This window comes from Geotrypetes seraphini, chromosome 6 (genome assembly GCF_902459505.1).
Source record: "Geotrypetes seraphini chromosome 6, aGeoSer1.1, whole genome shotgun sequence".
Taxonomy (NCBI): domain Eukaryota; kingdom Metazoa; phylum Chordata; class Amphibia; order Gymnophiona; family Dermophiidae; genus Geotrypetes; species Geotrypetes seraphini.
This window is the reverse complement of record NC_047089.1, coordinates 69,259,935-69,283,873: the sequence shown is the minus strand read 5'-3', so window position 1 is coordinate 69,283,873 and position 23,939 is coordinate 69,259,935. Positions and strand designations below refer to the sequence as shown.

The window sequence follows — 23,939 nt, the reverse complement described above, 5'->3', positions numbered from 1 at the left end:
GAGGAAATTGCCAGCGAAATGTCTTTGGCAAAGTGGAATCTAGCTCAATCGTGATGAGAATCATTGCATGATCAGACATATCAAAAGGCCCAATATCAGCCAATTGAATCTGAAAAAAAAAGAGACCTAGAGATCAGAAAGTAATCTAATCAAGACAAGGATCCATGAACTCTAGAAAGGTGAGTAAAGTCCCTTTCTCCAGGATGCAGTACCCGCCACACATCAATAATATCCAAACACAAACAAATCATAGGTAACCTATGTCTACTATTCATGTGGTCCATATATAAGGGGTGGGATTTATCCAATGCTGGATCAAAAACCCAACTGAAATCACCTCCCAAGAGAAAGAGAAGATCTAAGTGCGAGGTCAGCAAGGCTATCAGATTATTTAAATTTTTTTAACATACAAATAGAAACCAGTACAAACCAATAGAGTTGTTACATGACTCTTTGAAACAAGGCCAACAAAAAAGCAAGAAAAAGTACTAGAAGCTCCCCCATGAAAAAATTTTTATCATGTGTATTTGGAGTATTGATATTACCCCAAATCAGCTGTTGTCTGGCCAAAATAACCCAGGCCAAAACATATCTGCCCCCTGGATCCACCCACTGTTGATGAACTGTAAATTGAAGCCCCTCCTGAATTAGAATTAAAACGCCAGCTTTTCTGTTGGTAGTCAGTGCCCCCAACTGGTGACCCACCCACCATCTTTGAAGTTTAGCATGCTCTGTGGCTGACAAATGAGTCTCTTGAAGAAACACTTTATCTGCTTTTTTGCGATTTAAAGCTTGTAATATTTTTTGCCGTTTTATAAGTGACGTGACCCCATTCATATTCCAAGAAATGCAACAAAGTGACATCATGTAATTGGTAGAGGATATGACCAAAAAAATAAACATACCAAAACCGATAACCTGAAGAGAGCCATTTCAGCCTCCGGCCCCCTCTAGTACCGAGTCCAAATCCTTCAAGAAAAAGTTCCTCAGCAGAGCCAAGCATGAGAGATGCAGAGAAAAGAAAGAACAGAGAAAGAGAGAGAAAAAAATATGAAAATAGACCCCCCCCCCCCATCATCATTACCCAAAACCACATCAACCTCCCATCCCTATACCCTGTCATACACTGAAGAAACATGCCAACCCCCCCTTCCCCACTGAACCCATCTAATACCATAACCCATATATGGACTCCGAGGTTACCTTCCACTATCCCTCCCCCCGCACACTTCAAGGTCATAGAAAGCATCCCAATAAATTTAACAACAAACCAAAGATTTTTAACAGCCAAGAAAAACCCCTTGCCAAGATTAACATCCCTCCAGGCCGATGAGTCAGATAACGAGTGCATAATGGGTCCACAGCCATATTCCCTCCTCTCTGAACTAGAAAGCATAAAATGCCCACCATAAAGCCTGTTTCAAGCCCAAACCTAAACAAACAGGTCCTGACCATCCTTCCCCTCCTGAAAAAGGAATCAGAATGGATTCAATTGAGGACCCGAATCCTTAATTCCATAACCAAGGATTATAACTATATAGCAGAATAATTGCGTGCCTTGAGTGCCTGAAGGAAAACAGAGTCGCATAAAGTCCAACTTCTCAATGGAAACAGAAGAACCAAGTACTTGCTGCATTCACGCTCCACTGGATTTCACAACCAGGGTAATCATTGGTCCCCGCTAGCTAAACCAGTGGCCTAAAGACCCATCCATCAGCAGCCATAGTGAAGAGGGGGACAAGAGCACCGTAAATGGTCTCATTGATAGCAGATAGTCCTCCCAACTGGCCAACTGGGACTCTAGTGTTGTAGTGATATCAAGTAGCAGGCAAGCAAAAAGAGTTCAACAAAGGATCCATAATGCAATCTTGAAAGCGTGAACAACAGAGTCCAAAGAGGGAGGCAACTATAAACTGGTCCCATATATATGGTGACCGGTTTCACAGCCCTCATAATAGGGCTGGTGACAGGAACCCCACTCCAATATCCAGCGGCACTCCCAGAGTGGATAAGCCACCAGACAACTCCTAGTACATCTTATTCAGTCAGTGTGCATACACCAGGATTGAGCGAAAAGGAAACCAGTGGACTGGCAAATACAAAAATATGCAGACAATGAAAACTGAACATTTTATAGCACAAACATTCATACTTTTAGGTAAACTATAAAGATGGTCTTGGGATCTGACGTATGTCTCCGCCGCTTCCGGGGTGTCAAATAGTTGATTCTTGCCCTTATAGAAAATTTTTAATTTGGTAGGGTACAATAAGGCAAATTGCACATGTTTGCCATGTAATTCAGAAAACACAGAGGAGCATAGGCCTTCTGCAAGTAAAGAGACCCTACTGGAATAGTCCTGTAAGCAGAGCACCTGCTTGTTGTCATAGGTGAGGGTGCCTCTGGTGTGAATGGCTTGTAAAATTTCAGGCTTGTGAGCATAATTCAATAACTTCAAAATCACCACCCTCGGTCTACTTGCCTGTGTGCGTTTTGGGCCCAGCCAATGTGCGCGCTCTAAGCAAAATGGACCTGCCGTAGACTGCAGAGCCAAAGATGTCTGCAACCAGGTTTCCAAGAATTCCTGGAGTTCTGAGTCTGCTATTATTTCATGTAGCCCCACCAATTGAAGATTACCTCTCCGCATGTGAAGCTCCTGATTTTGGGTGGTGAGGTGTTGCACGCTGTCTTCAACATCAGAGACATGCTGGCAGCATGCTGAAAACTCTTCCTTTAGCAATTCAAGTCTGCCATCCATAATGTTGAGTTTACAGAGTGATAGCCTGTAAATTTTTATCCGATACTTAAATTGCACTCGTCACCTCAGATACAATTTCTGAAGCCCAAGTCGAGCACACCGATGGCTCTGTAAGTTCGGCTGCCACCATCTTGAGTTCCCCGGGCTTTGTGTGATCTTTCTCTTTGCATGGAGCCCTCACAGACATAATAAAAGATTAAGTGCTCTTTGGCGAGTGCAGCAAGCTTTCAAAAAACCAAGCAGGTATTTTCCAGCAGATATCGATGCCGATTTCAGTTAAATTTTAGCAAAATGAGTGTGCGGGGTTCGGGAGCAGAAAGCGTACACGGCCACCCGTTAGCACCACATCACGTGACCATCTCCTTGAGATGTTTATGCAGACTTAGCACAACACTTCTCATCCCCCCAAATACCACATCACGTGACCATCTCCTTGAGATGTTTATGCAGACTTAGCACAACACTTCTCATCCCCCCAAATACCACAATCAGTATCTCTTTGCCTCCTCTCCTCCCTCTCTGCTTTCTATTTTGATGTCAGAGGGAAGGCTTCCAGGTCAACTGTGGGCAGCATGCAGGAGCCGCTGCTCACGGCTTTTGAACAGAAGTGAGGTTGGGAGGAGGGAGCCGGCTAGAGGAGGAGGGAGGCATGAATTTGCGACACAGACCAGAGGGAGGGAAGGATGACGAGGGGTGTGTTGGGACATGGAAGGAAGAGGGGCGCATTGGCACAGGAAGGGAGAAGCAGACCCCAGTTTGTAAGTACGAGTCCGACGTAAGTAGGACATTCTTAATAGAGAATGACACGGGGACAAATTTTTCCATATCCCCGCAGGAACTCATTTTCCTATCCTGACAATTTCTTTTCCTGTCCCTGCCCCATTTCTGCAAGTTCTGTCCTCATCTGCACAAGCCTTAAACACTTTAAAATCATAAGTGTTCGACCAGCCAGTGATGCCAGCAGCTCTAACTTTTATATCGGGGCAGGCAGCACCCGCAGCAACCCGGCGTTCAACGCTTCTAAGAGGAGTCCTTCGGGGCCTCCATTTAAGCAACAGGGAGCCATGGTACGTGGCCTGTGCCCCTGAGTCCGAAGGGATGTGGCCAAAGGGGCGGGACATACCCCTTTTGAGCTCCTTTGGAGCCCATGATGAGTCGGAAGTGGGCCAGTATCAATTCCTACTACCATGGGCAGGTATGGGTCCAATGGATCGTCACCTGTTGGTTTCTTCTTTACCACAGATGGAAGAGCAGGTAACTTTAGCTATAAGTCTGCTTCTCTCTCCTCTGGGGAACTGTCACCATCCCCCCCAGCCATTAAGTTTTATTGGAAGAGTAGAGGCATCCTCCAAGGTTGAGGATGTAGCCTCTTCCTCACAATTTTTTTATATAACTGGACTTAATGTTTCAGATCAATTTGGTGTGTTGGGAACAAAAGGTTTGACTCCTGTACAAATGGTTGTGGAGTCAAACCTAATGTTCTCCCTAAAGATAAGGTTATCACTTTAAATGATGTTTGGCTAACTTAATAGAATTGAGTCTTCATTACAAAGCACTGTTTTGAAATTGTGCCAGTTTTCCTCAGATATTACTGTTAAAATGAATGAGCATGAAAATCAAATAACAGAGTTAGGAAATAAGGTAGATAAATTGAATAAATCTGTGGGTAATCTACAGAGTACTGCTACCTCTAATATTAAAGATTATTGTTTCATGCTAAAATGGAAAAAAAAGGAGAACCATATGAAAGCTAAGGACCTTTATTTCTTAAATTTCCCTATCACGCACTACCTATCTCCATTGGAGCTGTTGAGAAAGTATATGAGGGAGATTTTGCAGTACAATATACACTCACAAATTCATGGTTCCAAATTCGTGGACTCAGTAATTCGCAAGTTTGGGGTTTTTTCTCCTCCCTTCATAATTGTTCTGTTACTAAAATTTTCTTAGTTCAAGGGATGTTTAGACTTGGGACACGAGAATAATACCTTAATATTGCATTGGGTCTTTCATTCGTAGGCAGGTATCCTAAAACGGCTGTAGGTTTTAGCATTTTTTCTCCGGGGAGACGCAAACCATCTCGCTGCCAGCTCCAGCGCAGCTCCTGGATGCCTCACTAAAGCAAAGTAAAAACTCTCTGAGGCAGAGTGTAAGGGGGGCTGTCACCGTAGTAACAGCTCAGCCCCTCTCCTGCTCTCTGGTGCATTCTCCCATCCTTTGCGGTCCCCGCATGCAGATTCCAGGGTTGTTTGCTTTTGCTCTATCCAGCCGCCTGGGTTAATTAGTAGGCAACCGTGACCAGATAAGCAGTGCAGCTTGGGCCAGAGGCGAAGGCAGGGGGTGCTGAGCTCCAGAAAACCCCCAAACAAAGCGGGCATGGCCGAAGCAAGAGAAGAGGAGGGGGAATGCCGATTACAATATACTTCTGATATTCACGGTTTTTCAACATTCGTGGTCACCCCGAGAACGTAACCCCCATGAATTTCAGGGGAGTACTGTATACCAATGTGGATACTTTTGAGCCTGATAACTTCTATTACATCCCAAGGGCTTCTAAAGAGGTAGTAGATGAAGGGGAAACAGATGAATTAGTTTCACCTGATAGTTTGGATTTATCTCAGTTTCTTGAATCATCTAAGGCAGTGGATCACAACCCTGTCCTGGGGACCTCCCCAGCCAGTCGGGTTTTCAAGATATCCCTAATGAATATGCATGAGAGATATTTGCAACCCTGTCACTTCCATTATATGCAAATCTCTCTCATGCATATTCATTAGGAATATCTTGAAAACTCGACCGGCTGGGGGGTCCCAGGACAGGGTTGAGAACCACTGGGATCTAAGGACACAATAACAAAACGTGCTACATTGTTGGTAGTGTTTAAATCAGAGCTAGAGAAACAAGATATCTTGAAATTGTATTTCATGAAAAAATCAAGATGTTTTGCGGCCGAGTCTCAATTTTTCCTGATGTATCTAAACAGACTCAGGCAAAGAGGAAGCAGTTTCTATCGCTTAAGCCTAATGTTATAGTGGTGGACACGACCTTCTTCTTATAATTTCCTTGCAAGTGCCTTATTTCATATGAAAGTTATAAATGTGTTTCTGGACCCAGTCCAGTTAGAAGATTTTCTTAAAGATAAACTTTTGCAGATAGTTTCTTAATTTTTACTTGTTTTCTTTGTCTGGGAGGATGTTTGTTGACATTAAAAAGTGTGCCACATGCTTTTCTGTCTGTTTTACAAAGCTGTGTGGCAACAGCCCTGAAGCCCTTTAACTCTCTATGGGCTTTGGGGCCGTTACTGCGTAGCAGTCGCTAGCGCGGCTTTGTAAAACAGGCAGTTAGTTTAATTACTTAGATTTCTTAAGTTGTGGCACTTGTGGTCAGAATAATGTGGGCTAGATCGCTGATAAATAGTTTTCTTTTGTATTATTTGATGAGCATTTTTATTCTGTTGTTGAAATTGATATTCCTATTTGTTTGTTATTTAATTGTAATAAATAAATAAATAAAGAATTAAAAAAAAAATAATATTCATAAGTGTTCGAAGCTTGTGCAGTTAAGGCAGAGCTTACAGGAATAGAGCAGGGACAGGGACGAAGACAAAACTCATTGAGTTCCTGAGGGGTTGGGGACAAATTTGTCTCCGAGTCATTCTTTAGTTCTTAACCCAGGGACTGCCTGTAGTCCTCAAATTCAATGATATCAATGTGATTTTTTAAATTCTGCATTGTGCATCAGGCTGGTATAATTTATTAATTTATTTATATACCACTTATAGCCTAAGTCAGGGGTAGGGAACTCCAGTCCTCGAGAGCCATATTCCAGTCGGGTTTTCAGGATTTCCCCAATGAATATGCATGAGATCTATTGGCATGCATTGCTTTCAATGCATATTCATTGGGGAAATCCTGAAAACCCGACTGGAATACGGCTCTCGAGGACCGGAGTTCCCTACCCCTGGCCTAAGTGATTTACATTCTGGTGCTCAAGCATTTTCCCTATCTGTCCTGGTGGGCTCACACTCTATCTAATGTACTTGGGGGCAATGGGGGATTAAGTGACTTGCCTAAGGTCACAAGGAGCAGCAAGGGATTTGAACCCACAACCTTAGAGTGCTAAAGCTGTAGCTTTAACCACTGTGCTACACATGTTTGCAGTATAGACCACTGTATGGATTCTATATCATGCTTGTCCTTAATCAGTTTATAACTAAACATAAAATGGGAAACGTCAATACTGCTTTCTCTTGCTATTTGTGTACAGTTTGGATAAGCATAAAAAGCTGGTAATCATGATTTTTTTTTTCACGTTCTCACAAAGTTACTGTCTCAGAGGATGTGTTTAACTGCATTTGCACTGACTTGGGACCCTAAATATGTCATATTTGTTGAGAAGTCCTTGTTAAGATGGCCTATGCTTGCAGTTCCTGAGTTTGGAGGGTAATTTCCTGTGGGTTTAGCAAAGGGCTACTGACTGCAAGCTCTGATAATCCCCAGTGGGCCTCATTATTTCACATTAACACATCCAATCTTAAGTTTTCAGTTTTGTTTTTAGTTAAAACCAGGTAAGAAGTTTTAGTTGTAATTTTAGTCAAAAATGTTTAGCCAGTTTCTTTCCCCCCCCCCCATTTATATTTATTAAAGTATTTATTACAGAAAGCAACCCAAAAAGAAAATACAACAGATTCACAAAACAGCAAACAATACAGCTAATTACCAAAGAACTTCACATAAGTATACATTGTGAATCCCCTCACCCAACCACCCCAACCCAACAGATCCCTCCAAATTCTCCCCACAGCAATAATCAGCAAACAAACACAGGTTCTCAGGCAGAACTAACCTAGGACAAAAAAAAAAGGGGGGGAAGGAGGGATGGGGAAAATACCCAACAGGGATCTACAGCAAGTGGCACTCAAGTAGACTCTTCCTAGGTCAAGTAGGAATCCCACACCTTATGATAAAAGGTCATAATGTGATGGCGAATTGACGTCAATTTAGACATAAGGTGTAGGGAGTCCAAATGAGCCCAGACCCTGGAAAAACTCAGGACACTCTTCTGTTTCCAATGGGCTCCAATTTCCAGGCGCGCTTCTGTAAACAAGTGCAAAGAAAAAATATGCTCCGCTTTGGAAAAACCCGGAGTCGGGGCATTTAATAAGTAGCAGGCCATCAGTAAGGGATAGTGTTTCCTCACAATGGCAACCAAGAACTGGCCCACTGCTTGTCAATAGCCTTTCATGACAGGACAACTCCACCACACATGGCAAAAGTCACCCCGAAAACCACATCCATGCCAACAAAGCGCAGAGCCTGAAGGATAGATCTGACTAAGCCTAACTGGGGTGTAATACCAATGGTAGTAGAGTTTATATCTGTTTTCAATGAAAGCATAAGAGACCAAAGTAGCAAACAGGAATTTATAAACAGCGCCCCGAGAAGATTGAGAAGGCGTTACCCTTAAATCTGCCTCTCATTGCTTTCTATAAGGGTCAGAAGTCGGAACACGAGCCAGCAAAGCCTGGTATAAGCGGGAAATCCCACCCCGACCAATTCCTGTCTGGAGAGCCTGTTCCAATTTCATATCATGTAGGCAAAGGTCCCAAAAAGCATGTTTATAAAGGAAATAACGCAATTGAGTATAGTAGAAAAAATCCACTGCCAACAACCCAAACTCATCTTGTAAATACTCAAATGAGTGCACTTGGGCCTCCGACCATACCTGTCGCAATGTACGCAAACCCGCCTGAGACCACTGCTGACAGAAAGGTTCCTCACCCCCCGGGATAAACCCTGAAGTCAAACAAATTGGTGTCAGACTAAAATAAATCCACTCAGGAAACATTTGATGTTGCACCTGGTACCAGACCCGCAATGTACACTGCAAATAAGGATTGGAGGTATGGGTATAATGCCGTACAATACTGATGGGTGCCCAAGGCAACTTCCACAAAGATATCGTAGGCAAGCACTTCTGCAATATCTGTATCCAGGGCCTGTCTAAAAAGGAACACCAAGCAGCAATTTTCTGCAATCGGGCGACCTGATAATAACCCCAAAAATTGGGCACTCCCATCCCACCCAATATTTTGGGCCGATACAGAATGGCCCGACGTACCCACGGGTTTTTAAAAATTCCAAATGAAAGCAAACATCTTTCTGTTGAGACGGCGAAAAAAGGAATCCGGCAATGAATAAAGCAATACTTTGGATTCGTGAAAGCCCATAGTAACCCCCTGAATGCCTCCGTGAGCACGGATCACACAAGCCAATGGTTCTATGGAGAATGTTTAGCCAGTTTCAATAGCAGGTTTGGTTTCAACCAAAACTGAAGAGTTTTGGTTAGCCTCTTTTTTTTTTTTTTTTTAAATAATTTTTATTAGAAGCAGTTGCAACACAGATGACACAGATAACCAGCAGTACAAATACACCAGGTCCAAATAGAGAGAATACAAACTCTAACAATAAACGATCTGGTAAACTCAGAAAAAGAAAATAGAGGCGGCCAAGCTCTGAGCCATCCAGTCACAATCTGCAAAGTTGTAGTTATTCAAAGAAAGAACAGAAGCAACCCCCCAGCCATACCAGATGCACACACCCCTCCAACACTCCATACAAAACACAACATACACTCCACAACCACACACACCCCCACACACCCCTCACAATGAACTTCCACATTCAGGCCCCCAGGAAAAAGCAAAAAAGAAGAAAGAGGGAAAGAAAGAAAGAGGAACGAGATACAGAGAGTAAGAAAGAGAAAGAACTGTAGAATCAAGAACAGGTATCCATCTGTGCCCCCATATCCCCGGGACACAGCGACAAAGCCGCCTTCCAGAGCCCCACATAGCAGCGCTGGTCAATGCTTCCCCCCCCGTGGAGAAAGGTGAATTTCAAATTGTGCTACCTGGGCAATCCGATGAAGCCAATGAGTAAAAGAGGCCACTTGATCAGACACCCAATATTGCAAGAGAAGTTTTTTCACCAAAAGGAAGGCTAAATAAAGAAATTTCTGCTGAGGAGTCGAAAAACCAGCCTCCTCCAATACTCTCAAGTCGCCCAACAAGAGCATGCCATAATCACGTGGGACAGGACGGTGCACTATGCGCTCCAAAAAAGGGATAGCCTGCAGCCACAAATCAGTGGACGGGCATTCCAAAAAATGATGGGTCAAAGTCCCAGCAGCACGGCAACACCTGATACAGACATCCCCCTCCCAAAGGCCCATACGAGCCCCATGCATCCTAGAAATACATGCCCTATGTAATATCTTAAACTGCAATTCCCGGAGATCAGAGGAGCCTCCCATGGTTCTAAGAGGACCAAACAATGCAAGAAACGCGCTCTGATCCCCCAGGAAGCCCAGTTCCCTTCGCCACACAGCGGCCACACCATCAAGGGCGCCCACAGACAATTGTGCCCGCAACAGCCGACCCCATGTTGATAGTCTGTTCTGAGCCGATGGAACCAGAAAGAATAATGCATCCAGAGGACCACAGAGCCAAGCATTCCCCCACTTCTGAGTTATAATAGTGGCGTATCTGAAGGTACACCCAAAAATGAGTGTGGGGCAGATTCCATTTCTTCTGAATTTGAGCATAAGAAGGAAATACAACCCCGTCTCCTCCATCCCAAACATCCCTCAAGGTCCGACACCCCCGCTCCTCCCACACCCTAAGTCGAGAAGGGCCCATCCCTGGGACAAAAGCAAGATTACCACACAAAGGCAGGAGTATCGACGCAGCAGGTGTTTTCTGTTGCTGTCGCCTCCACCATCTCTACGCCAACCGAATCGGCTGGAGGAGAGCCAGTGTCGAGGAGCCCCCGGGAACCACCGAAGGTGGCAAATGTAAAAGGGCCAAGAAGGAGTGTGGCGCACACCAGGAAGCAAGCCAGCCCCCCGGGGCATACCTAAAATGGCCAGTCCAACCCTCATGAATGAAACGAAACAGAGCCGCTACATTGTAATGTCTAACATCTGGGAGATTCAAGCCCCCCTGCGATCTATCCAGCATCAATTTAGTATAGCTAATACGAGCCCTCTTGTGCCTCCAAATAAAAGTAGAAATAGTGGAACGAAAAGCCCGCACATCCCGGGCAGAGAGCCAGAGGGGGAGAGTCTGTAAGGGATACAAGATCTTGGGCAGGAGAACCATTTTGGTGAGGGCAACTCTACCCCACAAGCCCAACGGTAACTCCCGCCAGCGTTCACACTGAGCCGCGATTTGCTCAAGAGGTCGACGAACATTGTACTTATACAGGAGGGATAAGTCAGGTGTCAAATACACCCCTAGATATCGCAACGGCCCTCTGACAGGCGGTATTCAAAAAGCGGAGTGCCATGCCTCCCCATGAGTTGAATCCAGAGGCAACAGCTCGGACTTGGCATAATTAACCCGCAGGCCCGAGAAATTACCGAAAGTTCGAACCACCCCGAGCACTCGCTCCAAATCATCGAGGGGATGATCAAGATAGAGTAAGATGTCATCTGCGAAGAGATTAATCCGACTCTCCCTGTCACCTATCCGAATTCCCCGAATGGAAGGATCGATGCGCAGCCGGGCCGCCAAAGGTTCGAGGGCTAGCATAAAAAGTAGAGGGGAAAGAGGACACCCCTGCCGAGTGCCTCTACCCAAAGGAAAAGAAGCGGTAAGACCCCCATTCACCAGCAAACACGCCTGCGGGTTGAGATATAAACTACGAATCCATTCATGAAAGCGGCCGACCAATCCATATTGCTGCAGAACCCAGAATAAATAATGCCAGGAAATGCTGTCAAAGGCCTTTTCCATGTCTAAACCAACTATAGCCGATGTACTCCCTGTCCCCCGTCTCGAGTGTAATGCCATCAAGGCCCGGAAAAGATTCATAGAGGCATACCTGCCCGGAATAAAGCCCACCTGATCTTCATGAATTAACAAAGGGAGGACAGCATTCAGACGGCGGGCCAATATAGCAGCCAGTAATTTAACATCCTGATTAAGCAGCGATATCGGGCGGTAGGATCCCACCTGTGCTGGATCCTTCCCCGGTTTAGGAAGCAAAACCACATGGGCCATGTTTCTCAGGCCTAAGCCCTGTCCCAAATGCAATGCATTATAAGCTTCCCCCAATGCCGGAGGAATTAAGTCCGCCACTATCTTATAGAATTCGGGCCCAAACTAGAGAGCTGCACGGGAACGGTGATGACGGGAATCCAGCGGGACACGCAGGGATCCCGCGGGTTCCCCCTTTGGGTCACGGGGATCCCATGGGGACGCCCCCTAGGGTCACGGGGATCCCGTGGGGACGCCTCCGAAGGTCGCGGGGTTCCTGCGGGGTTGGATCGCAGTGCATTCGAGCCGCGAGGGTAGTCTCCTCCTCCTTACCTGCACTGTCGCAGCACACAGCCGAACGGAAGTCTTCCCGATGTCAGCGCTGACGTCGGAGGGAGGGCTTAAGCAAAGCCCTCCCTTCCTCCGACGTCAGCGCTGACATCAGGAACACTTCCGGTCGGCTGTGTGCGGCAGGGCAGGTAGGAAGAAGGCAATGGCGAACAAAAGAGGGGGGAGGGGGCGGTCCGCCCCAAAGAATGTGCACAGCCGGTCAGGTCCCCCGATCGACCGACAACAGGCCCGGCCGACAAACCTCCCTGCCCTGTAGCCGCAAATCTAAATTACCTCTTACAGCAGCTTCAATACTCCAGCTGCTGTAAGAAGGTAATTTAGATTTGCGGCTACAGGACAGGGAGATTTGTCCGACCGGGCCTGTTCTGTTGTCGGTCGGGTGCGGAAACGCCACAAAGGTAAGGGGCAGGGAGGGAGGAAAGGTGGAGTGGAGAAGAAAAGACGCTTAAGGGGGGAGAAGGCCGCTGAAAGCACTGGGCAAGACAAAGGGGTGGAGAAGGACGCTGAAAGGACATGGGGTAAACGGGAGGAGGGGGGGAAGGATGCTGAAAGCACATGTGGAAGACAGAGGGGGGTGAAGGACCCTGAAAGTACTGGGGAAGACAAAGGGGTGGAGAATGCCAATGAAAGGACATGGGGAAAACAGGGGTGGAGAAGGCCACTGAAAGGAAATGGGGAAAACAGGGGGGGAGAAGGCCGCTGAAAGGACATGGGGAAGACAGAGGGGGGAAAAGGCCGCTGAAAGGACATGGGGAAGACAGAGGGGGGAGAAGGACGCTGAAAGGACATGGGGAAGACAGAGGGGGGAGAAGGACGCTGAAAGGACATGGGGAAGGCAGAAGGGGGAGAAGGATGCTGCCTGACAGGACATGGGGAAGATGGTGGGGGAGAAGGACACTGGAAGGAAATGGGGAAGAGGGAATGGGGAGAAGACCCTGGCAGGGAAGAAGACAGAGGTGCCAAACTATGGGGGGAGCGGAGGGGAAAAGATGGGTGCCAGACCAATTTGGGAGGGGGGAGAAAGGGAGAGGCACAGTAACAGAGCAAATGGAAGACACAGAGAGAAGAGAGGCAGTGGATGGAAGGAATTGAATGAGAATATGAAGAAAGCAGAAACCAGGCAACAAAGGTAGGAAAAAATTTTTTTTTTTTTTTTTTTTTTTTGCTTAAGGATAAAGTAGTATATTAGTTGTGTTGATAAAAATTTATAAACATTAGAGGCTCTGGTAGAAACCCGTTTACAAAGTATGTATTCTTCCCAATTAATATTTCCAAATTAATAAAGTCTTTTTGCTTATTTTTAAATGAGTTTCTACCAGAGCCTTTAATTCAGTAGCATAATTAAATGAAATAACTATTTCTGTAGTTTATAGGGATGGGCGGGACCGTAGGGGATTCCTCGCGGGGACGTAGGGGATTCCTCACGGGAACGGGTGGGGACGGAGGGATTCCTCGCGGGGACGGGTGGGAGTCCTCACGGGGACGGGTGGGGATGGGTGGGACTTTGGCGGGGACGGGTGGGGACGGGTGGGATTTCTGTCCCCGCGCAACTCTCTAGCCCAAACCCATCAGGTCCCGGCGCTTTCGTGAGTTTCAATGCTTTGATACCCAACTGAATTTCCTCCACCTTAACCGGCGCGTTCAAAAGATCAAGTTGGGCAGCGGTCACTTGAGGCAAAGCTAAATCCCGGAAAAACTCCGTTCGATTGTGATCAAGGGATTCGCGATGGGAATAAAGAGTCTCATAGAATTTCACAAATTGGGACTGAATGTCCCTGCTCCAGTATAAAGACGACCCTCCTGATCTTTAATTGACAAAATGACTTGTTGTTTTCGAGGAGGACGCACGAGATTAGCCATCAACCGCCCAGCCTTCCCCCCCCCCCAGCGATGCAGACGATATCATTGGAAATAAATATCCCTATGGGCCCGCTGCGTCAGAAGGACCTCCAATTGAGAACGGACATCTTCCAGCCGACGCCTATCAGCCGCCGAGAGCGTAGTGACATGCCGTTGTCGCAGAGTTTTCAGCTCCTCAGAAAGCCGTAAAAGATCTGCCTCCTGTCGTCGCCGTGCCCGAGACACATAAGCTATAATGTGCCCCCGGAGTACGGCCTTCGAGGCTTCCAAAATATTACCAGGTCAATGTCAGGTGTACCATTATGGCAACAATAGTCCAGCCAGTGTTCCCTGAGATACCGGTGAAACTCCAAATCCTTATACAAATGGCTCGGGAACCGCCACCCCCGCCGTGGTGTATCATTCGTAAGCCGGACCAACAGTATCAGCGGGGAATGGTCGGATAATGGAACCTCTTCTATAGAAACATGCTCTACCTGCGGGAGCAGTGAGGGCAGCGCCAGAAAGTAATCCAAGCGAGTATAAACATCATGAGGGTGAGAGTAGAAAGTGTAAGTATGCTCAGTGGGATGCAAAGTCCGCCACAAATCCAACAAATGCAGCTGATCCATCAAAAAATTGACCCCCTTGGCTCTATGGTCCCCTGGGCACACCCTCGCCGGCTTACAGTCCATCACGGGGTCAGCCGAGATGTTAAAGTCCCCCCCCCATCAAGAGTTGGTAGTCCGGGTACTGAGCTACCTTAGCCAGGAGCCCAGAGAAGAAGCGGTGACTATAGACATTAGGGGCATAGAGATTACAAAACAGCCATTTCTGACCCCAGAGTTCCCCCAACACCAACACATATCTGCCCTCTTTATCCGAGAGAGTTTTATGGATGTGCAGGGGCAGCTGTTTATGAAACAGGATCGCCACCCCCCTCTGTCTGGAGTTAAAAGAAGAAGAACACACCTCGCCCACCCAGTCCCTTCGCAACTTGGCATGCTCAGCACCAGAGAGGTGAGTCTCCTGCAAATATGCAATATCAATGTGATTTCGCTTGAACCAATTTAATAATTTCTTTCTCTTCACGGGGGAATGAATACCATCTACATTATAAGCAGAAAAGCGGAGATTAACCATTATCAAAGGAAGTACGAGATGACAAAATAGGAAGAAGTGAGAAAAAAGAAGAGAGAGGGCCTCCCCAGCTAAGACCCCCCCCCTCTCTGCAAATAGGGCCCTGTTAGTAGAACAACAGCCCCCAACGTCCTCCAGCCCCGCCTGGAGAACGGGGACCACCAGAAAAAAGCGAAAGGTGCAGATCCACCACTCAACTCCCCACCCCCCCTCCACAAGCATACCCATACATCCCACCACTCACCCCCCACAGCCCCTCCAGACTCACCCCCATTCACATGACCCTGTCCCCCCTTCCTACCCCAGAGAAAACTCCCCCAGGACTCCCACCAAACCCCAAAAAAATGGAACAGCAAAACAAAATCCCATAAGGGACAACATAAACCAGAGAGGTCATGGATCTGGGCAGTCCACGATCCGATATTTGCAGTACAAAACATGTTTCATGTATTATATCAAGGTAAAAAACATTATAAAACAGTATCATACTCCCCACCCCCCTTTCACATAAACCCAGCAGGATGATAACAGGCATTCTAGAGCAAGAGCGGGCGAATGCAAAGAAGGCAGAACCACAGCAGGACCACCGCCCACAGCACTCTCCACTCGAGAGGTGAATGCCAGCACCAGCAAGACCTCCAAGAGCTCATCCTCATATCTCAATAAATGCTAAAGCACTAGAACAGGGAGAAAGAGGAGACTCAAGCAGCACCGGTCCCAACAAAAACAGCCAGTCAGAGAGAAGTGCAAACCACTAGGGCAACTAGTCATGCACCCCGCAGCTGCATGGGCATGCCATCGCCAAGTTCAGGAAGCCGAGTCTCCACCACTCTCCCCAGAGGGACCGGCAGCATTAAGGGCATCGAGGAATCGCTGTGGCTCCCCTTTGGTCAGCATAGTGTGCACCTTGCCTTCCCTCCAGATCCGCAGGCTGGCAGGGTAAACCAGAGCAAAGCGAACCCCTTTTCGATGTAGGGAAGTGCAGATGGGCGCCATTTCCCGCCTCTGGGAAGAAACACGTGCCGAATAGTCATTGAAGAGCAGCAGCCGGCTTCCTTCGTACATCAGATTGCCGGCTGCCCGATAGGCTTTCAGCATTTGTTCTTTCTCTCACCAGTTCACATATTTGGCAATAGCCGCTCTAGGCTTAGAGTTAGACCCCGTAGCCGGTCCCAGACGGTGCACTCTCTCGCACACAAATTTGGCCGTCGAGACCTCCAGGCCGAGGTGCTCCGGCAGCCACGAATGAAAGAAATTATAAAGTTCATCGGAGGACTTCAGCTCCGGGAGCCCCACAACCCTCAGGTTATTTCGCCGATGGCGGTTTTCCAGGTCATCCACTTTGTCTTGGAGGGCCGTCACCTGGGATTGCAGACCATCAACTCGCCTCCGTTCCTCAAGGGCCTCATCCTCTCGGGCGGAAATACGCTTTTCCACCGCCCCCAACCTTTGAGCCTGGGCTTCAAATTTCTCATGGATGCCCTCCACCGCCAACTGCAATTTGTTTAGTCGGTCCTCCAGAGCGGTCGTGACCAGGCGAGATATCTCCTGAGCCCAGTCTCCCACCTCCGGCGGTGCAGCACAGGGAGCAGACGCCATTTTCGGGTCCGGCGTGCAGATTTTGCCCTTAACAACTTTGGCCGCTTTAATGGGCATACCGGGGCTCAACCGGTTCGACAAACTCCCTCCGAGGTTCCCGGCGGGAGACGAATTGCGCTGGCCGCGCAGGGAGGCGAAGAAAAAAAAAAGATAAATGCTGTTATTCGCTGATATAAGGGAATCGGAGCGCGGAGCCCAGCAGCACACGTCCGATCAACACGCGCGCATCACGTGACCCCCCCCTCCCCCCCGGTTAGCCTCTAATATACTCGTTTCCACTCTGTTATTCTCTTATGAATCCTATTTTTGCCTAGTCTCTTTTTGGTTCTTAGACAAAACCGCGGAAGACAAAGGCGTGCGCTGACAACTGAGCGCAAGACGGAGGCGCGTGCCGAAGAAAATGACAGTTTTTAGGGGCTCCGACGGGGGGTTTTGTTGGGGAGCCCCCCACTTTACTTAATACAGATCGCGGCGGCATTGTGGGTGGCTTGGGGGGTTGTAACCCCCCTCATTATACTGTAAACTTAACTTTTTCCTGTTTTTAGGGAAAAAGTGAAGTTTTCAGTAAAATGTGGGGGGTTACAATCCCCCAAAAACGTGGCGCGATCTGTATAAAGTAAAGTGGGGGGGGGTTCCCCCACACACACTCCCGTCGGAGCCCCTAAAAAGTTATTTTCTTCAGCGCGCGCCTCCGCGCTGCGCTCAGTTGTCGGCGCGCGCCTTTGTCTTCCGCGGTTTTGACCTGACACCTTCTTTTCTATTGTGGAGTCATGGATGTTGACTTTAGCTGAGGCTAGAGAGTCCTGGAGTTCAAATACTGAGAAATGTAAATTTTCCCTTCAATATATTGATTGCAATTTCATGCTTGGTAAGAAGCAGAGGTACACAATACAGTGCTGCACTGTTCTATTATCATTACAGCTAGAGAAAGTGGCTAGATATGTATCCATGTAAAAAATGATTACCTTTACATTTAATGGATGAGTTTCTGTTGTGCATAAAAGTTGTCGACGTGCACTTCCTGCTTGATTTATTATCCAGTGGCCACTGAATTTGAAATCTGGAAGTGGCAACCTATAAAATAATGTTTTCAGCATAAATGGTCATCTCTGTACTTTACTAGTGACATAGAAGAATCACACACTCTCTATAGCTATTTTAGTGAAGTTGCTGTATCCTTTACATTTCAACAAGACTTATGTACTAGCAATACTTACTACCAGGAGCCATATGTATTTTGAGATTTACACAGAGTCCTCAATTAGGTGAAAAATTCATAGGTGTGTAAAAATTACACACAGGAATAAATCTCTATTGGTTAGAGCTAAACATTTACTTCTCCCCTCTAGCTTGTATAATATTTTGCACTATAGGAAATAAATGCCACTGGCCGAATAGCTTCAGATTTTTGTCCATTACTTGTTTCAGGAAATTTGCACAATTAAATGATGGACCCTGAATGATCACACAACGTAGGAGTCATGAGGATAAGATTCTTTTCTCGTCGTTTAGGCCTGTTCTTGGCTTCAAATCCTTCCATTTTGGGGTGTTCTCCTTTTTCTCCTGGGGGGACTCTGGTGGCTCGAGTTCTGTGTCATCACCCCCATGCTTTCGCAGGTTTGCCTTCATGGTTTAGTTTTTGCTTCAAGTAGAATGGCTCTTGCTTTTGAAGGGGGATAACGATCCTATTTTGACTCTTCCTTCAATTCCTTTGAAGATAGCGGACTGCTTGTCTTGGTATCTCCTTCTTCCTAAGTTCTGTTCAATGTACTGCCCTACTGAGAACTGCTTTGCTACAATCCCACTGTCTCTGTATTCGTCTGCTGCTGATGACAAGGAAGGAAAAATTATGTTTCATATCTGTTTTTTTCTGTTACATAGAGCATTTTGGACCCCTGTTCGTTTACATAAATTAGATAGCTCTAAGTCTGATAGATGTTGGCACTGCAATCTTGAAGCTGGGACTCTAGATCATCTATTATTCTATTGTCCATTTATTTTGGATTTCTGGAAATCAATATGGGGCCAAATAGTTTATTGGAGAATCCGGTGGTCCTATCATATGATACTATTTTATTTGGCATGTCAATGAGGGCAAAGAGTCAAATATCCTCAAAAAATAATAAGCTCTTGCTAATTATGACTGGAATCGCCATTCAAAAAATTACATTTAATTGGAAGAACTAGAGTAGATTAAACTTTAATTTTTGGTGGTAATCTTTGTGTCATATATATAAGATGGAAAAAATATTCTGCCATACAGAAAGAACATTTTAATAAATTCAAGGATGTTTGGGGACCATTAACAGATTATTGTAACGAGTAAATAACATTTTCCCCTTAATTATACAATTGCAAATGAGAGGGTGGGGGGGTTCTGTTCTTATATTAATTGTTTGGATTAGTAGAAAAGAATATATTATATGATATATGTGATTATATATGATATGGTAAGGGTGGGGGGGATAAATTTCATTAATTTAAAATGATTGTAACAGAAATTCAAGTGATGTTTGTAAGTTTAAATGTTATTTCCGATTACACTTGTTGTAAGTTGTAAAAATGAATAAAGAATTAAAAAAAATAAAAAATAAAAAAGATCTCATACACCCAGGCCCTTACTTGAATTTCTTTCGTGCCCTTACTGGGGTGGTGCATTCAACATCAGTCTTTTTTTCTTTGTATATTAAGTTATAATTTTAGGCTGTCATATCAACAATTGTGTGTATTGAGGTATATAAGAAGAGCACGGGTGAACTGAGCCAAAGAGGTTTCCAGGTTTATTGAGTTTTAAATTAGAGAATGACATGGTAACAAAATTCATCACCGTTCCCGTCCCCGCGGGAAATAATCCCATGTCATTTTCTAGTGTCTATTTCAACCTCAGTCCTTCTACACCAGCATTCTTCAAAGCAAAGCTTGAGGGTCAGTGGTTGTGGCCATTCATACTCTGATTCTTCCCTCTCGCCTTAAAGAATGACATGAAGATGGTTTCCTGCGGTTATCCGCGGGGAAGGGAACGGTGATGAATTTTGTCACCGTGTCATTCTCTATTTTAAATATCCTGTCTATTTCTGAGCAGCTTACAAACTAAAGAAATATCAAAAACAAAAAAGAAAAAGTGATTATAATATTTTATAAAGGAGAAAAAATCTAAATATGTTCTTACAGACTATGACAACACCCAATCCATCATGATTACATACTGGAAAAAAAGGATCCCAAAGTTAATTGAAAGCGTCACTAAAAAGATAGGTTTTCGGACCTTCCTTGAACCTTTGCAGAGAGTGCTTTAAACACAAAGGAAGTGGAAAGCATTTCAGAGTGCCCCCAACTACACTAAAAATTGCATTTGTTATATGTTGTGAGCAAATATGATGAAATAACTAATTTGATTGTGATGATTTGAGTACTCTAGTGGATTGGTATGGCTTGAGCAATCAGGAGAGAAAAGGAGGAGGGCCAATGTGATGAAGTTTATTAACAAGATATAATATCTTAAAAGTGATTCTATGCAGGAAAGGCAACTAGTGAGCATTTTGAAGAGTGGGGGGTGTCCACTCAATCAAATTTTTTTTTGATTTGGCAATAAGCCTGTTGGCTATATGTTGAATGATTTGAAGCTGTTTAAGGACTGAAGCCCGAATTCCATAAGACAGCACATTACAGTAGCCAAGGCTCTTTAACACTAAAGAATGCATCAGTGTGTGAAGTGCTGGTTGTAAAAAAAGATGAACTGATCTAAGCATTTGAAGTTTAAAAAGCAACATGTCATAACTGAGGATATGTGCGTTTCATAATTCAGAGTCCAGAATGACACCCTGCTCTGGTTGTACAAATGGTACAAGATGTACTGCAATTTAAATTAGTGGAATAATAGATGATACAAAGTTCTTAGAGAAGACAAATGCTTTAGATTTTTCATAATTCCAATTTCATTTTATTTTCAAAGAGCTAGGCAGAAGTAATGGTAAGTTTAATGTTGAGTTCTGCAGTAGCTTGTAGACAGCCAAGGTTAAAAGAAAGGATCCGATTGTCATCTTCAAAAGCATAGACTGTAAGGTCAAAGGACTGTATGAGAGAAAGTAAAGGGGTAATGAAAATATTAAAGAGAACCAAGGCCAAAATGAAACCTGAGGGACTCCACAAGTAAATGTATAAAGGGCTGATACTTCCTCTTCCCATCTAGACTGTCACTTGCAGGAAGACTGGGAGAATGGAAAGTCTGATTCTATACTACTTTTGTTCCGGGATGAAGTTTCGCTGGCAGAGTCTGGTTCTTTGTAAGAGAGCAGCAATGGCCCTGGACCAGGGGGAATACCCCACAGTGTGCTGACTTTTCTAAGCCTTTACACTCTCGGGCATTATTTCTGCCTCTCTGAGAGAAATGAAGCTGAAGTTCCTCAAGCTCCCTCATCTCACCTCAGTGCTCAGTTACGAGCAGCTCTGTTGCTGTGACTGGATTCTTTCCTTCACATCTGGACATAACAAAGCTGGTCACAGACCACTGGGAGCCTCCAGAAGGGTCCTTGTGGGTGGCTAAGGCTATGGCCAAGCTTTACCCAATGGCTCTGGATTTCCAGCAGCTGTTTGTTCAGCTGAAGGTGGATTTGCTGGTGGCTCAGGCCACCAAACGCACATCTTGCCTAGTGAAGGAGGTTTGAGGTTAAAGGATTCTCAGGACCATAAAGTGGACTTACTTCTTCAAAAGGCAATTTGAAGCCTTGATTCTAGGGATTAAGGTGGCAGCTGTGACTTCCTTTGTAACAAATGCTTGCTACACCTGTATGTCTCAAGCCTCAGACCCAGAGATCAACAAAGATCCTCAAATGCTCCTCTCTGGGGTAAATTATATAGTGGACACTCTGTATGATATCATCAGAATTATGAGGAAGGTATTGGCTTTTGCATTCTCAATTCTGGTGGTCCTCTATATGGAATAGACTGTATTTTTCTGACCATAAGATGCACCCACCTGTAGAGGAGTAAAAACCAAGAAAAAAAAATTTGGTTCAGAATTTTTTTCTTCTTGGTTTTTCCTCCTCTACACATAGGTGCGTTAGATGGGCTGGTGTGTCTGGTGCTGGGAAGCCCGAAACAGCCTGAAGAAGCAGCCTGCAGCCTGAAACCGCCCGCAGCCCAAAGAAGCAGCCTGCAGTCCGAAGACCTCCCGAAGCCGCCCAAAGAAAGGCCCCCTGGTACCTTTTTTAAGAAGCGGTGGTCCAGCACGGTCCTGCCAATCACAGAGCAGCGTGGAACCAGGCAGGAAGTGCAAAGGTCGCGCTCCTGCATTGTGTGTCACGTCGCTCTACAGAGAGGCAGCCGTCCAGCAGCAGACCACGCTGGACCACCACTTCTTAAAAAAGGTACCAGGCTGGTGGGGGGTAGGGTGGGGTGAGCACCCGGTGTATTCGGTCCATAAGATGCACCCCTTTTTTGGGGGTCGAAAAATACAGATGCCTCTCTTCCTCCCCAGTGTGCCGCAGGACACCTGAAATTTCAGGAGGCACACAGCTTGTGATACACTGCCCTAAAATCTACTAAATGTATACCCAGCTGTCTACTAACCAAAAAGCCCCTTATTGGCTACAGGTAGCACTTATGTGGCAGGAATTTGGTAGGTTTTTGATAGAGAATCTTAAGGACTTAGCTCCTCCTCTCTATGGCTCATTAGCTCATCCACCAGGCTGTGTGATGCTCTACTAACCTTTCCCATACCAAATGCTGCTTTTCTACAGACAGGTATGTACTGTTTTATTCAGATTTTTGCGAGGTGCAAGTCCACCAAAATCCTACTATGTTGCCATATAAGTGCTAACTACAGTCGTAAGGGCTACTGGGGTGGTAGATAGGTGGGTATAGTAGGTTTGGAGGGATCACTATAAATAATAAGGGAGTTATGGTGAGATGTACTGTATTTTCACATAGATAACGCGCACCCATGTAAAACGCGCACACGGGTATAGCGCGCAAAAAACACATATTTATGTACATAAATTTTTATATACCGCGCACACCCGTATACCGCGCATGCTGCCCGACTCTCCTTTCGCCCGCCCCGACTCTCCTCTGGAGACCCTGACTCTGTTTTCGCCCGCCCCGACTCTCCTTCCCTCCTTGAAGTCCTGTCCCTACCCTGAAAGCCTGATGCCCCCCCCCTGACGTCCGATTTACTCCCCCGCAGGACCGCTCGCACCCCCACCCCGAAGGACCGCTCGCACTCCCACCCCGAAGGAGCGCTCACACCCCCACCCGAAGAACCGCTCGCACCCCCACAGCCTCACCCCCCTCCCCCATGGAGAAGCTGTCTACCTTGTTTCCGGATGCCAGCGAGCCCAGCTGTTTCCTCTGCCGGTGGTCCCGCCCCTTCTCTGAGCCCTGCTGTGCTGCTTTTTCTTCCGGCGGTCCCGCCCTTTCTCTGACATCAGAGAAAGGGCGGGACCGCCTGAAGAGGAAGCAGCACAGAACAGGGCTCTGAGAAGGGGCAGGACCACCGGCAGAGGAAGCAGCTGGGCTGGCATCCGGAAACAAGGTAGACAGCTTCTCCATGGGGGAGGGGGGAGGCTGTGGGGGTGCGAGCGGTCCTTCGGGTGGGGGTGCGAGCGGTCCTTCGGGGTGGGAGTGCGAGCGCTCCTTCCGGGTGATGAATCGGGCGTCGGGGGGGGGGGGGAACTATGTAAAAAAAATTTTGTACAACGCGCTCATGCGTATAACGTGCAAGGGTATGCGCGGTTTGTAAAAACCACGTATAACGCGCGCGTTATATGCAAGAAAATACGGTATATCTCACCACTAAATTCAACTCAGCCTCTTCCATCACAGTCTCTAGATCCAAAATCTTGTTTCCCATACTTTGAACATTAGTATATACTGCTTTCCAGACATTGCCCCTTTTCCCATTTGTGTAGTGGTATTTAGTGATCCATTAGCCTGAGGGCTTATATTCATTAGCCTGAGGGCTTTGATCATCCTGTTCCAACAATTCTAGTGTAAAGCCCTCTTCAGTAGGTTAGCCAGTCTGCTGCTGAAGACATGGTCCAGGGTTGTTTGAGTTCTTTCAGTAACCTGAAATGTGTACCATTCAGTCCAGATGATTTATTATTCTTTGTCGATTTAGCTAAGTATGTCTTCCAGTTTCATTTAGGTTTCTTTTAGTTATTCCACATCTTCACCCTTGAAAACCATTTTCAGTTCAGGTAATCTCTTACATCTTCTTC

At 46.1% G+C, this 23,939-nt stretch overlaps 1 protein-coding gene across 1 annotated transcript in view; it reads right to left on the bottom strand.

Moving 5' to 3' along the window:
* Positions 1 to 23,939, bottom strand: part of VWA8 (von Willebrand factor A domain containing 8) — a 428,432-nt gene that overhangs the window by 180,062 nt on the left and 224,431 nt on the right. Inside the window, exon 27 of the mRNA XM_033948297.1 lies at positions 17,688 to 17,796. Within this exon, the coding sequence (XP_033804188.1) occupies positions 17,688 to 17,796 (109 nt within the window). The remainder of the gene's footprint in view (positions 1 to 17,687; positions 17,797 to 23,939) is intronic.